Source organism: Cuculus canorus, chromosome 5 (assembly GCF_017976375.1).
Source record: "Cuculus canorus isolate bCucCan1 chromosome 5, bCucCan1.pri, whole genome shotgun sequence".
Lineage (NCBI taxonomy): Eukaryota > Metazoa > Chordata > Aves > Cuculiformes > Cuculidae > Cuculus > Cuculus canorus.
This window is the reverse complement of record NC_071405.1, coordinates 55,791,349-55,803,603: the sequence shown is the minus strand read 5'-3', so window position 1 is coordinate 55,803,603 and position 12,255 is coordinate 55,791,349. Positions and strand designations below refer to the sequence as shown.

The 12,255-nt window shown below is 40.9% G+C and overlaps 1 protein-coding gene across 1 annotated transcript; it reads right to left on the bottom strand.

Moving 5' to 3' along the window:
- Nucleotides 1-269: 269 nt before the first annotated feature.
- Nucleotides 270-11,030, bottom strand: MED6 (mediator complex subunit 6). The gene is made up of 8 exons (XM_009563672.2): nucleotides 10,901-11,030; nucleotides 7,009-7,168; nucleotides 5,918-6,009; nucleotides 3,626-3,708; nucleotides 2,927-3,035; nucleotides 2,361-2,476; nucleotides 1,620-1,647; nucleotides 270-1,038 (listed from the first exon to the last, which is right to left on the bottom strand). The coding sequence occupies exons 1-8, from the start codon at nucleotides 10,920-10,922 to the stop codon at nucleotides 908-910; spliced, it is 741 nt and encodes a 246-aa protein (XP_009561967.1). The 5' UTR covers nucleotides 10,923-11,030; the 3' UTR covers nucleotides 270-907.
- Nucleotides 11,031-12,255: the final 1,225 nt, after the last annotated feature.

The following is a 12,255-nucleotide window of genomic DNA, read 5'->3' as shown; positions in this document are numbered from 1 at the left end:
AAGGTTGTGTAACCAGTATGCTTAAATTGGAAAGTCTCTAAGTATCAGTGATGTTTTGGCCGCCACTGCCTTACCTCCTCAGGTCTAAAAGGTAAGTGACTGACTAATCAAAGTGATCAGATGCAGCAAGAAAGTGCTAGAAGCACAGAGAAGGAGACATTACAGTGAAAAAAGCAGAAATATAAACAGCTTCAACGAGTGTGTAACAAAGACGTTGGAGCGTGTTTTATGTCATAAATCTCTTACAGAACAATAGCTTTTATTATAAAGACCAGCTTAGGCATTAAGTAAAATGAGTGCCAAAGAACATTTAGAGACTGAGCACAGATGACATCTAATTAAATAGATTTGAGCTTCCAGTTATCAAATCTTTTATCTGTATCCTAAGCATACTTAAAATATATCAATTTATAGGAGGCAGCCTAAATCCTCTACTTGAACTCTTCTTTCTCAAAATAGCACACAATCTATTCTGATATCCAAGCAAAAATTGCTGCCAACAAAGTAAGCATTAAAGAAAGGCATTCCAGCAACCAGGAGTTTTATTTGCCAAAAATTCAGAGTTGTGGAGTTTTTTCTATATCAAAGTTTTTCTTTTTACACATGAAACCAAAACAAAAGTAATACAAGAGTTTGTAAAGATTTCAGGAGGCTGCAAAAAATGTCCATGTAAAAAATCATTCCCAGAAGCCAATGTTCAAAATAAACAAAGACTGAAAATACCTTTTTTTTAGGCAGCTCACATCCTAACATTTGTGTAACGGGTTTCTACAGAAAAAGCTGCTACAGGGACTTCAGCCCCTGACTTGTCAGTCCTCAGATGAAGAGCTTGAATATAAAGCAAGGAGAGCAGGAATCTTCTGTTTTCCAGGTACTGACTAATCCAGATGTGTAGCAACCTCTCCCTTCACTGGAGTCTGGTCCGTTTTTCAGGTGGTCCTTTAGTGCCAGCACTTTGCTGAGCATTCTTTACAGTCTCTTTTTCTTCTGGCTTGACAGCTTCAGGGACTGGTTCTGGTTCCTTCTTTATCTGATCCACTTAAGAAGTAACAGCAAAAGAAAGTTAAACCTCCAATTTTTATTCCTAAAATACTATTCAGAGCACTTAGCAAATACTGTTGATGTCAAAGGGGCAAAACTAATTTCAAAGGTATAAGAATAATAAAGGACTAAATTCATGCCTATATGGGTAAAAAAGTGGAATAGATTGAAGAGATACAGTTCATGCTTTTCCTGTTTTGAGGTTGCTTACAATCAACTCAAAACCTTCACATGCTTTCTTGAGCCTGTAGTGCCATACAAAATCACTAAGATGCGGGATTGACTAAATTGTTCCCTCATTCACCCTTTTACCCTCCTCCTGCTTTCAAAGACCATTTCCTGCATTTGGACCTTCAGGCAATATAGTTTCACAGACAGAAAGGGCAGGAGTACAATAAGCATTTTTCAGTTTCACTCTGGCTGCCACAGAGAACTCTTACTTAGCACTTTGCTCTTACCTAGTACTTCCTAGAATTAGGCAATGCCAGAATTACTAACCAGCTCAGTAGAAGCAGCAAGGACCTTATGGGGCAACGTGAAGACTATTTATAAGCCTTGTGAGACTATTACAGTCTTACCTGGGACAGGTTTTTCTCCAGGCTTTTGCTGCGGGGAGGAAGGAAAAAAAATAAAACAACACATCAGCAAACCCAAAGACATAATTCTTAACCCTTCCTACTATTCACTTAGGAATATAAACCAAGCAATGTGCCCTTATGTATAGGAGTTGAGGGTAGAAGGGCTCATAGAATCTACTTTAAACAAAATCCAATCAACATTATATAACATCCACATTTTCCTCTGACAACTAAAAAGCACTAAAGCGAAAAATATGCAGTTAGCCAGTCTTTCCCACAACTGAGCAGTGAAGAGTTCTGTGAGACGCTGTAAACAATCTCCTCTGCTCCCAAACAGAAGACCAGGGGAACAAACGGCTACTAGAAATGATCAGAAGTAATCACAACTTTATAGAATGCCAAGAATTTCCACACTAATTAACGAGCCTCAAGAACAATGGAGTAACTAAAATAAGACAGCTGCAGTGACTTGATTGAGCTCACAAAGTAGGAAACTGGAAACAGCAGCAAAATCTGATAGCTGACAAGAACAGACCCTCTGTGATTAGATAAGGAATCTGTATAAATCAAATTCGCCCTCATAGTTTTGCCAAGGTCTTAATAACTCCTGCAATAACAAAGGGGAATCCTACACTCCAGTCAGAGCCTCCCATTTCAAATCTATTATCTAATCCATGATACCATTGCCTACCTTAAGTTCTAAGGAAGTTACAGTAGTACTATTACTTACAAGTGTCTTACCTGAACAAATCTAGGTGGAAATTTTTGTCTTAGGTCCAAAAGCAAAGCATCTACTCGTTGCCTTTGGAAAATAGAACTAGGTTCTTCTTTCTTCTTGGCTTTTGGTTTAGTTTTCTCTGCAAGTAACAAAAATGTAAGAGAAAGCCGTATGAAAAGCTCTGTTCTCTTAGTAGTATTATTGTATGACAAGATCGTATTCATCTCTCCTCAAAACTTCACCTACATTTTCCCTTTGACATAAGGGGTTTTTTTTGTGGAGGGCAGATTAAGGACAATTCTTACCTCCTAACAAACTGATTTGGCTTCTGAAAATGTTACTTTGGTCTCCAGTGGGTTGAAGAGTTGCCCACTTGGTAGACAAACGGCCCATCACTTTCATCTCTCACCCATGCCTCAATGTTCATCCCCCACCAGCACAGAAGAGCAGATTCCTCCTACCTGACAGGGAGCACTAACTTGCCCTTCAGAGGCTCAACCATATCTCTACACCATGACTGTGCAGTCTCAAGCTTTCCGTATATTACCTTTCCTCACCCAGAGTACACAGGAACAGCTAGGAAACATACCACGTTCTTCTTGATCTTTGAAATGCCACCAGTAGCCCTTGGATGGGTGATAGCGACAATAGGACATAGCTTCTTCAAAAGCAGACTGAATTCCATGTACTGCAGTGAGCTTTCAGAATAAGAACGTAAGGTAGTGTTCAGAATTTAAGTGGAAAATACAGTACAATTTTTTTTTCAAAGCAGGGATTTTAAAATTAGTATTCTATATTAATTTTTGTTCTAGGAATGGAACATGTAGGCTTGGACCAAGAATGTAATCTCTTTAACAGGCTCTCATAGGAGCTTTTCTGAAGTGCTTTTCTAAACTGACAGAAAAAATTCCAAAAACAGTAGTTTATTAGAACAGAAGAGATCAAAACAAACCTGAGTGTCCAATTTAAAGAGAAATATTACATTACCTTAACATTTCAAAGCAAGCTTCACTGAATATGTATTTAATTACTATTTCATATGTATTTGTCATGCAATTTTTCTTTCGATTATTCAAACCTCATGCTGTTCCACTGTGTAGCTTCAGTAATTCTAATCCTTACAATGTATCCTACTTTTTGGACCATCTTTCATTTCCATGTCGAAGGCACACCTCATTAACCAGTGAGGTTTAAGTTGCAGTATACTACACAATATCCTCCCTCAAAACAGTGAGGGAAAGTAAAAGCAGATACAAACTGGTATAGATCAAGTGCGCAGAACACTTACAACTCTGGAGTTAATGACAGATCCTAAGTCAGGTGCCTGATAAATCACTCCAGCAATAATATAGTAATCAGCCAATGGAATAACTGTGGAGAGGAAAAAAAACAAAAGGCAGGATCTATTTAAAATTCCATCTGAAGACTTTATGTTTATTGCTGAATTTCAGTAGCATTTAGTAGCATTTCAAAAAAAATCCAAGGTCTGCTTTATAGATAGAAAGGCTTCAGCTCTAAGTCTTGTCCTACCGCAAACAAATAATTGACTTTACAAGAGCAGGGGTTTTCAGAGTGACACAAGAGGAGTGAAATGAACTGCATTGGAAGTAATTCCACTTGCCTTTGCTATCAGTAGAAACCCACAACACAACAAGATCTCATTCTTCTGGCCTCAGCTTTCTCCAACTTGTACAGTCCTCTCAGCTAGACTTCCCAGACACAACGGCAACTAAGCACATACAGAGAATGCCTTTCTAAATTATAACATTCTGCCAAAAAACTTCTACTTTCCGAAGGAATTTGCTAAATCAGATTTGGAACCTCTACTGACCGATTAAAAACACCTTGTTCTTCTGCACTGCAGCGCTTGTTCCAATTCTTCCATCTGTATATCCTTCTGAACCTTTTTACTGACAGGACCACCCAACACTTGCATTTCATGAAGCTTGGACACCTGCCTAAATACACAGACCAAGACAGCTGGGTGCATATTAGCCAGTACCCACTTCTTGAAAGAAAAAGAATACTCAGCATTTGCTTGGGAGTGGAGCAACACACAGAATAGCAGCTTTATTATCCATAGCTCTGTAGCAGAGCAGCCTGCTTTCATAGACAGGTAACTCTCCCTAATCATTTGATCTAAAGATTTTTCTAAAATCACTTCAAATGGGCAAAAACTTGGCTTACAGAATTGAAAATATACTTTTTAAAAAAGAAACACACAGAAGTCATAAGGCACGCCCGCAGCAGTTCTACCTGCAGACTCAACACTAGCTGTGAAATAACTAGATTTTAGTTTTGCATCCCCATTCTCATATCTCACACAATAGTAATTGTACCATAATAAAATGAAACAAATGGGTAACCTTTGAACTAGGGAACTGTGACTTAGTCAAGGTACCTAGAACAAACCGTACAGTCACAATGAGAAAACTACTACCAAACAAGTCCCAGTTAAGTTCCACCAAACATACATTTGCACTACAGCACAAGTCAAAATATGCATACTATGGAAGTCTCAACTCTACTCTTGATCTAAAAAGCGTTAAAATAGGAAATTAAGGGCTGCATAGTACTTCGATACTCACCTTTTGAAAGCAAGATTTAAAACCTTTAATGAAACAACTTGAAAAATCTACTAAAGGAATCATATATGTTCTTTTCTGTAAGGAACTACAACATAAAGAGGCCACTAGACACTAGACAGTATAAGCAAATAAGAAGCATTCTGGCAAAGTCCAGCGCAGGACCAAAATCCAAATGCAGAGCCTAAATCACTTTAAAAAAAATGTTAAAGAAAAGAATAGCATTAGCCCTACCTTTCTTTTCTGTAAAGCTTACCCTGAAATAACCTGAATTATTTTACATATACATGCAGTAAACAGGAGACAGTCCACTAACTATTGAAATGTGGTTACTTTAATTATAAATGCACAAACATTTAGGTTTAAAAAGGAATGATGAAGCCACTTACATGCAAATGGGGAAAAAAAAGCTAAGGTATTTAATTTGTAACTTGGAAAGGTCATTAGTGACAGTGTGAGGAGGAATGGTGCTGGTTTTACAGGATTCTCTCATTATTCCTACTCAGTTCTTACAGGAATAATCAAAACAACAGGCATTTGCGGTATATCATGGCCATATTTCACATGGGTCATCACCTTCTACTGACAAGATACTACCAACCCACAGCTGAAAGTGGAAATAGTGCAGAGTAGGAGTGACATTACATACTAGCCACCACAGATAAGCTCATGAGCTCCAAGGAAGGGTATCATTAGCCTTATAACCACGTAATTAAAATGAAAACTTTGGCACAGTCTAACGCATAAACATAATGTGGCATGAATGCTATTATTGATTTCCCATGGCAAAACATACCACAGGGCAGCATTTCCTCATTGCACTCTCCACATTTCACCACGAGATGGCAATCCCTGCTATTAGCACACTAGAGGTCACTGCCAGACAAAATCTCTCCACCCCACCACAAAGCCTCATACCCCTTTATTTAGACACAACACAAATTAGGAACAAAAACAAGTGACTAACTGGCCAGCCTTCTCAATAGTGACCTTACCTTGTGTTGGAGATTGCCTTTGCTGCTTTCGGATAATAAAGAGAATGGGCTCTTGAGCATGAAGGAGGATGTACTCCACTCCAACCATCTGGCTGAAATAGAAGCAACCAGAATAAGCATCCTTCTCCAAGTAAAATCAGCAGGATGTGAAGAGCTACCAAACGGCTTGGCAGTAAAAGGACAAAGTTCTGATGCTTTGGAAGCTCTTCCATATAATGTGCGGTAGGTAAAGGCATATGATTTCCTGAGCTAGCTATCAAAACCTAGCTGCATTTACAAAGGGAGTTACAACAACCTGACACATCTACGTAGAACATGTCAGAAAACAAATAAATAGCAAGAAAGATAATCTGTCATCATAGAGATGTCATTTAAACACAGCTTTGTTAGGACCTGTTTATGATGTGACTATTCATGTGTCTGATGTGAAATCCTCTCTGCAACCACGTCTGAGCACAAGTGACTTTTCCAAAGAACTTTTAGCTCAGCTTGCATACTCCCTATCATATTGCAGAGTCTTTAAATAGTTCTAAAACATCTCACTTGTGCTCAGTGTAGCAGATGGGGAACTGCAAAGAAAGTTAACTTGCGCATGCTGCAATCTCATTACACAACCATCTGTGATCAGTTTATTTACAACCCTCACTACTTTTATTATCCATATTAAAAACCAGCTCTCTAGAGGAATTATATACTAATTATGGCACCTAGTCAGCAGGATATGGGAACACAAACTATTTATGAAACGAAATTATCCCCTAACATAAACCCTCTTCAAAGAAAAACATTTAACTACCATCACTTGGGTTCTGTTGAGCTGGGCGGATGAGAGAAGACAGCTTTTCTAACTCAGATAAATATCTAAAATGTGATTTACTTTAATCTCAGAACATATGTAGAATCCTTCATGCTTAACACTGCCTTGAAAAGGTGTAAGAGCAAGTAGGAGATATCCAAATTCAAAAAAAGCTGGGTCCCCTGGCAAGTGTTTGGACGAAAAAGGTCAGAATAGAAGGTGGTTTTCAGCATGCTTCAACCATCAAAGCCTCTGGATGGAAGGACAAAGGAAGTAGGTCCAAATTACAACTTACTTCAAATGGTCCAAGGTCATCCGCTGCATTTTGACAACTTCATTGTTACACGTTCGGTCATAGAACGGGTTACTTCGCTCTGAGAAATAGTCCAACACACTCCCATTGTTTAATATTGGAATCCAGGAGCTGTCAACCCAGGAAATTCCCAAGAGATTATCTGGGAAGAGAAATCTACACTGAATACCAAAGCAGCCATAAACACTACAAATATCTCCAAGAGGAAATTGCCACCAGTTAATGATTATAGCAGGGAAACGTGGTGGAGCACAACCTCACACAAACCAGCTATAATCAAAAACATGATTCATAAAGTTCCAACAATAATCGATATCATTTAACCTTCTGCAGTAGGTACAACAGAAATAGTCTTTTATTGCATTTTTTTTTCCTTGACTACTGGCTGCTAGTATACCTTTATGTGAAGAATGTGAGCAGGGTGTACATGCATATGTGTGTGCATTGTGTTGGTGGGACTGAATTAGCTTTGATACTGTATATAATATTATCACACTACATCTACTCAGTAGTAGTATTATTTACAGTTTATTTTATGAACCCCAGCATCAGCTGAGTAAAAAGACAGTCCAAAGCATAATCCCTTTAGAAAACTAGGTCTCAGGCAAGTTAAATTACTAGATTAAGTTAGGATCAGTTACCAGGAAAAAAAAAATCGATACACCTCACACGAAATCTGAGCCTCGTCATGTTTAAAATAGTTTATTTCTTACAAAATGAGTTTCCAAGATGTAAACTATGAAGCTGAAAATAGGTAAAACACCTCAGAGATCTATTAATTAAATTAAGAGTTTTCTTTTGCTATGGCAAATGACTAAACTACTAGTGAATAATAGTGAAATAGTGATAAAGGTAACATTTCTAAGATGTTCTATTATTAAAATACATATCTCTATAACATCACAGCAGCTGATATTGTTATGTTTCAGAGATTCTTATTTTTTCTGGGTGAAATCTATAATAAAAAAAAAATGGCAGACACAGAGATGCTGTCTTTGCACAGACATTTCCCAGTAGTCTTGACCAAGATCTTCTATGCCCGATTCTCCAATTAAGCTGCAGAACCGCCTGCAACAAATTATTTATTCCATAACTCAGTGAATATTACAGAAATCTAACTACAGAGTACTAACAATTATATAAGAAAGCAAGCTTTTAAAATGAAACATACTCTACTACCTGCAAATCACTATACAGCCATTAAGTTCCTATGGACTTGGGGACATCTGAATTAGAATCCCTGGATTTTATTACTACACTACAGTAAAATTATGTTCCTCAGCAGACCAGAGAAACCAGTGTCAACAACTGGTTCCACAGTCAACAAATCTGCTAACACTGAAGATCCATGAGGCACCTTGACAAGCACACGGAAATTCATCCATTTTAAATTGCAGCATGAGTAGCGAATAGAATTTCCAAGACACAAAAAAGCAACAAGCAAAGGCATGCATTGATCATAATTAAAAAACCACAAGCAATAAGAAGTCATTGAACACTGAATGAAGAACTGAAATTCCCTTCTCACAGGAACCATTCCCTTACGTTCACGCATTATATACATACCCAGAACTCCCACTCATCATTCCACTGTGAATATTTTACTCCTGCGACAGCTCAACATGCTCACAGAGCACTGGATCTGTTCCAAAAATGTCAGCTCATACACTATTAGAAGCTTCTCTGAAGAACAGCTAATACAGTAACACTAGGTTCCCAGCAAACCAGGAAAAATGCAGCATGAATAGCCACGCATAAGTAATTTTTTCTTGTTAATCTCAGAACTGCCAGCTTCGTTCTTTCATAGAACAGAGGGGAAAAATAAAGTCTAGAGGAGTTCATGTTATCCCACGTATACTGTTCTCTCTCCTCACTATAAAAAGAGGAAATCTCAGAAATATGGCATTAAAATCCATTATTAAACACTTAGGTTGTGGTAGCACTGATCATCCCAAATGTCTTTCAAAGCCAAAAGACAAGCTTTCCTTCCCAACAAAGCCTAAATGCATTCTTGTCATAATAAACTCTCATTTTACATTTCAAATAAAATCTTTTCTTTCTTGTATCATTAACAATTACTGTATTTCTCAAGAGGGATCCCAGAGGAGCTTCACATATTAACAGCTATAACGCTGTATATAAATTGATAAAGGCATTGCAAAGCAGAATATAAAAGTTGGGCTCCAAGGCTCAATTATCCATAGCTGCTTAGTGCCAATATATATAATTGCCTTTATAACTAGCAAGATTGTTGTCTCATACTATTCTTGGAAAAAAGGGGAAGATAAACATAATTAACCATGAACCTGATATCCTTGTTATTCTCAGTAAGAAGGGAGCACTTCGTTTATTTTGGGTTATGAGAAAGAAAGGATGCTGTTTCTGCCTCCCTGTTCCTTTCAAAAACAGGACATCTTGTTAAAAGCTATTTTTGTGGAACTTGTATCACAGATGCAAAAGTAAAGTGCTTGTGACAACACCGCCAGTTTGCCATGAATATCAAGACAATTTGGGAGACCACGGCACAAAATAAGAGGACAGCAATTCACACAATGTGCCGTACCTGGCCTTGCCGAATGGATAGCCCAATGTTAGGCTTTGACAAACCCAGAGAACAGTAAAATAATTTGATACTTAAAAATAGAAGTATGCTTCAAACTCAATTTAATATACTGAATCATATTAGATACAAGACTTTGAGGGACTTTATGTGATCTGGATTAAGACAGAAGGTTCTCACATGGCTAATAACTCAATACAGCACAACACTCCTGCCATTAAGTGTCCACACAGCTGCTTGCTGCAATCTCAAACAAAGCAGTCAGAAAAGCAAACAGGACTGCAGACATTCATTAAGTAAGAATTTGCAGAAAAGGGGAGGAAAAACCTCTGTGGCATTATCCAAATTAACACCTCACAAGCTTTCCCTAAGTATCTGCTCTTGGTCATTCCCTGAAACTGCACCACACAGGCTTTGAGTGCAATTCCATTCAGACGCACCTCTTATGGAGAAAAAGAATTTCCTTTCTCATGACCTCTCAATCCTCTTCCTCTCCCAAAGTTCAAAATCTTCACAGTAATTTAACCTGTATTTTGTTTACAATGTAATTTTTCTTTACTATTTCTATCAAATATCACCCTTTCCTCAAAACATTCTCTTCCTTCTATTCGTATCCCTGAATTCTCACCCAAACGTTTCTTGTTCTCAGTTTCAGCTTTCCTCCTGTGTTTTCTAACACCTGGCCTTCCTCACCACATTCACCCAAAGCACTGTTAAGATCACCAGCCTAACTCACTGCTTTAGTCTCGTGCAGCAAGTCCCACACGTGTCAGTGCTTCCAACTTTCCTCCACACTTCAGGACTGTTCCCTTATGTTACCATCTCACCCAAGACCTTCTTATTCCACCTGAAAAAGCAGAGACGTAGTGAAAATGAGGCTCGTTCTTCCCAGGTGGCCCTGAACATAACCTCCTGACCTCTCTCACGCCCAAGAAAACTACTTTTTGTACAGTTTTTCGTCCCAGCTCCTTCTCTCGACATAAGATGCATTAGCAACGCTACTCTTGTGCAGAGTTTTTACAGAGACAAACTAGCCTGGCAGCTCCAGTGCCCCTACCCAGCACTGGCAGAGGGAGCAGCTCAATTACCCTCGCCCCTCACTGTGCGGTAACTCGGACGCTCCTTGGAGCGGGTGCCTTCAGCACAGCAGCCATCGCACCGGCCCTACCCCTCGAGCCGCACTCAGCCCCACGGAAGGGGCTCGTTCCTTCGCGCTCCGCCGACGGAGCTCGGCCCGGGGCCGCGGGGACCCGGCCTCGCCAGCCGGGGCCGCAGCGGGGAGTCCCAAAGCGCCTACACAAGGCCCGGCCCTACCTCGGATGTCCACGGCCGCCATGACCCCTCCGCGCGCTTCCGCCCGGGAGGCGGCGAGAGCAGGAAGCGGGGTAGAGCGGCGCCGGCAGAGGAGACGGGAGACAGAGCGGCTCCGCTCCTGGAGGGAGGGGGAGCGGGCGGGGCCTTCGGCAGCGGGGCGGGGCCGAGCGGGGACAGGGAGGTGCGAGGCCAGCGCTGCCGGGGGGAGAGAGGGATGGGACGGGATGGGACGGGATGGGACGGGATGCAGTGGTGTGGAATGGAATGGAATGGAATGGAATGGAATGGAATGGAATGGAATGGAATGGAATGGAATGGGATGGGATGGGATGCGGTGGGATGGGATGTGATGGGATGGAGTGGCATACAATGCGATGCAATTTGGTAGTGTGGGAGGGGATGCGGTGGGGTGGAATGAGGTGGGGTGGGATGGGATGCAGTGGGGTGGAATGGGATGGGGTGGGATGAGGTGGGATGAGGTGGGATGGGATGCAGTGGGGTGGGATGGGATGCGGTGCGGTGCGATGCCATGGGATGCGATGGGATGGGTGGGATGGGATATGATGTGTTGCCATGTGATGGGATGGAGTGGGATGCAATGCGATGGGATGGGGTAGTGTGGGAGGGGATGCGGTGGGGTGGAGTGGGGTGGAATGAGGTGGGATGGGATGGGATGCCATGGGATGCCATGGGATGGGATGCCATGGGGTGAGGTCGAGTGGGATGGCATGCAGTGTGAGAACATCCCTCATCCCAACACGCAGTCACTGAAGGAAACAGAAGTGTGAAGCCAAGGGTTGTGCTTGCCCAGCCACCCACCACAGCTGTCAAGGTGACCTGCCCTTTGCCCATGAGTGACACATAACCAGAATGTCATTAGTTGCAAAAACTAAGTGCATTTTTAGTGCATTAGCCCTGATTTAGGTTATCTGTGGGAATAATATGGGATGTTTGAGCTCCCACCATCAGCACACTACATGGTTCCTGTCCTGAGATTTGGTCCTTGCCATTTTGACTCTGAAGTGATATCACGAGTCATTTATAGGGTGAAGAACACCATTCAGTGTGTGGAAGAATATACATAAACTGAAGATAAACATGCTTTTTATCTAGACCGACAGCCACAATCTACTAATCTGCTGTACAGAGTGCCATATATATCCCTGCATCCCTTTAGCATAGCTCCACGCATCTGTCTTGCCTGAGCCTTTGTGGAGGGCTGCCAAGATCAGCTATTCCATCGATGGGAGAACAGGGTCTGTGAAGTGAACCTGGAGGTTTGATAACCTCACTGATGACACGACGGAGTGGTAACTGGAAATTTAATTTCTTCCCCCATCTGTGTCAGAGACATG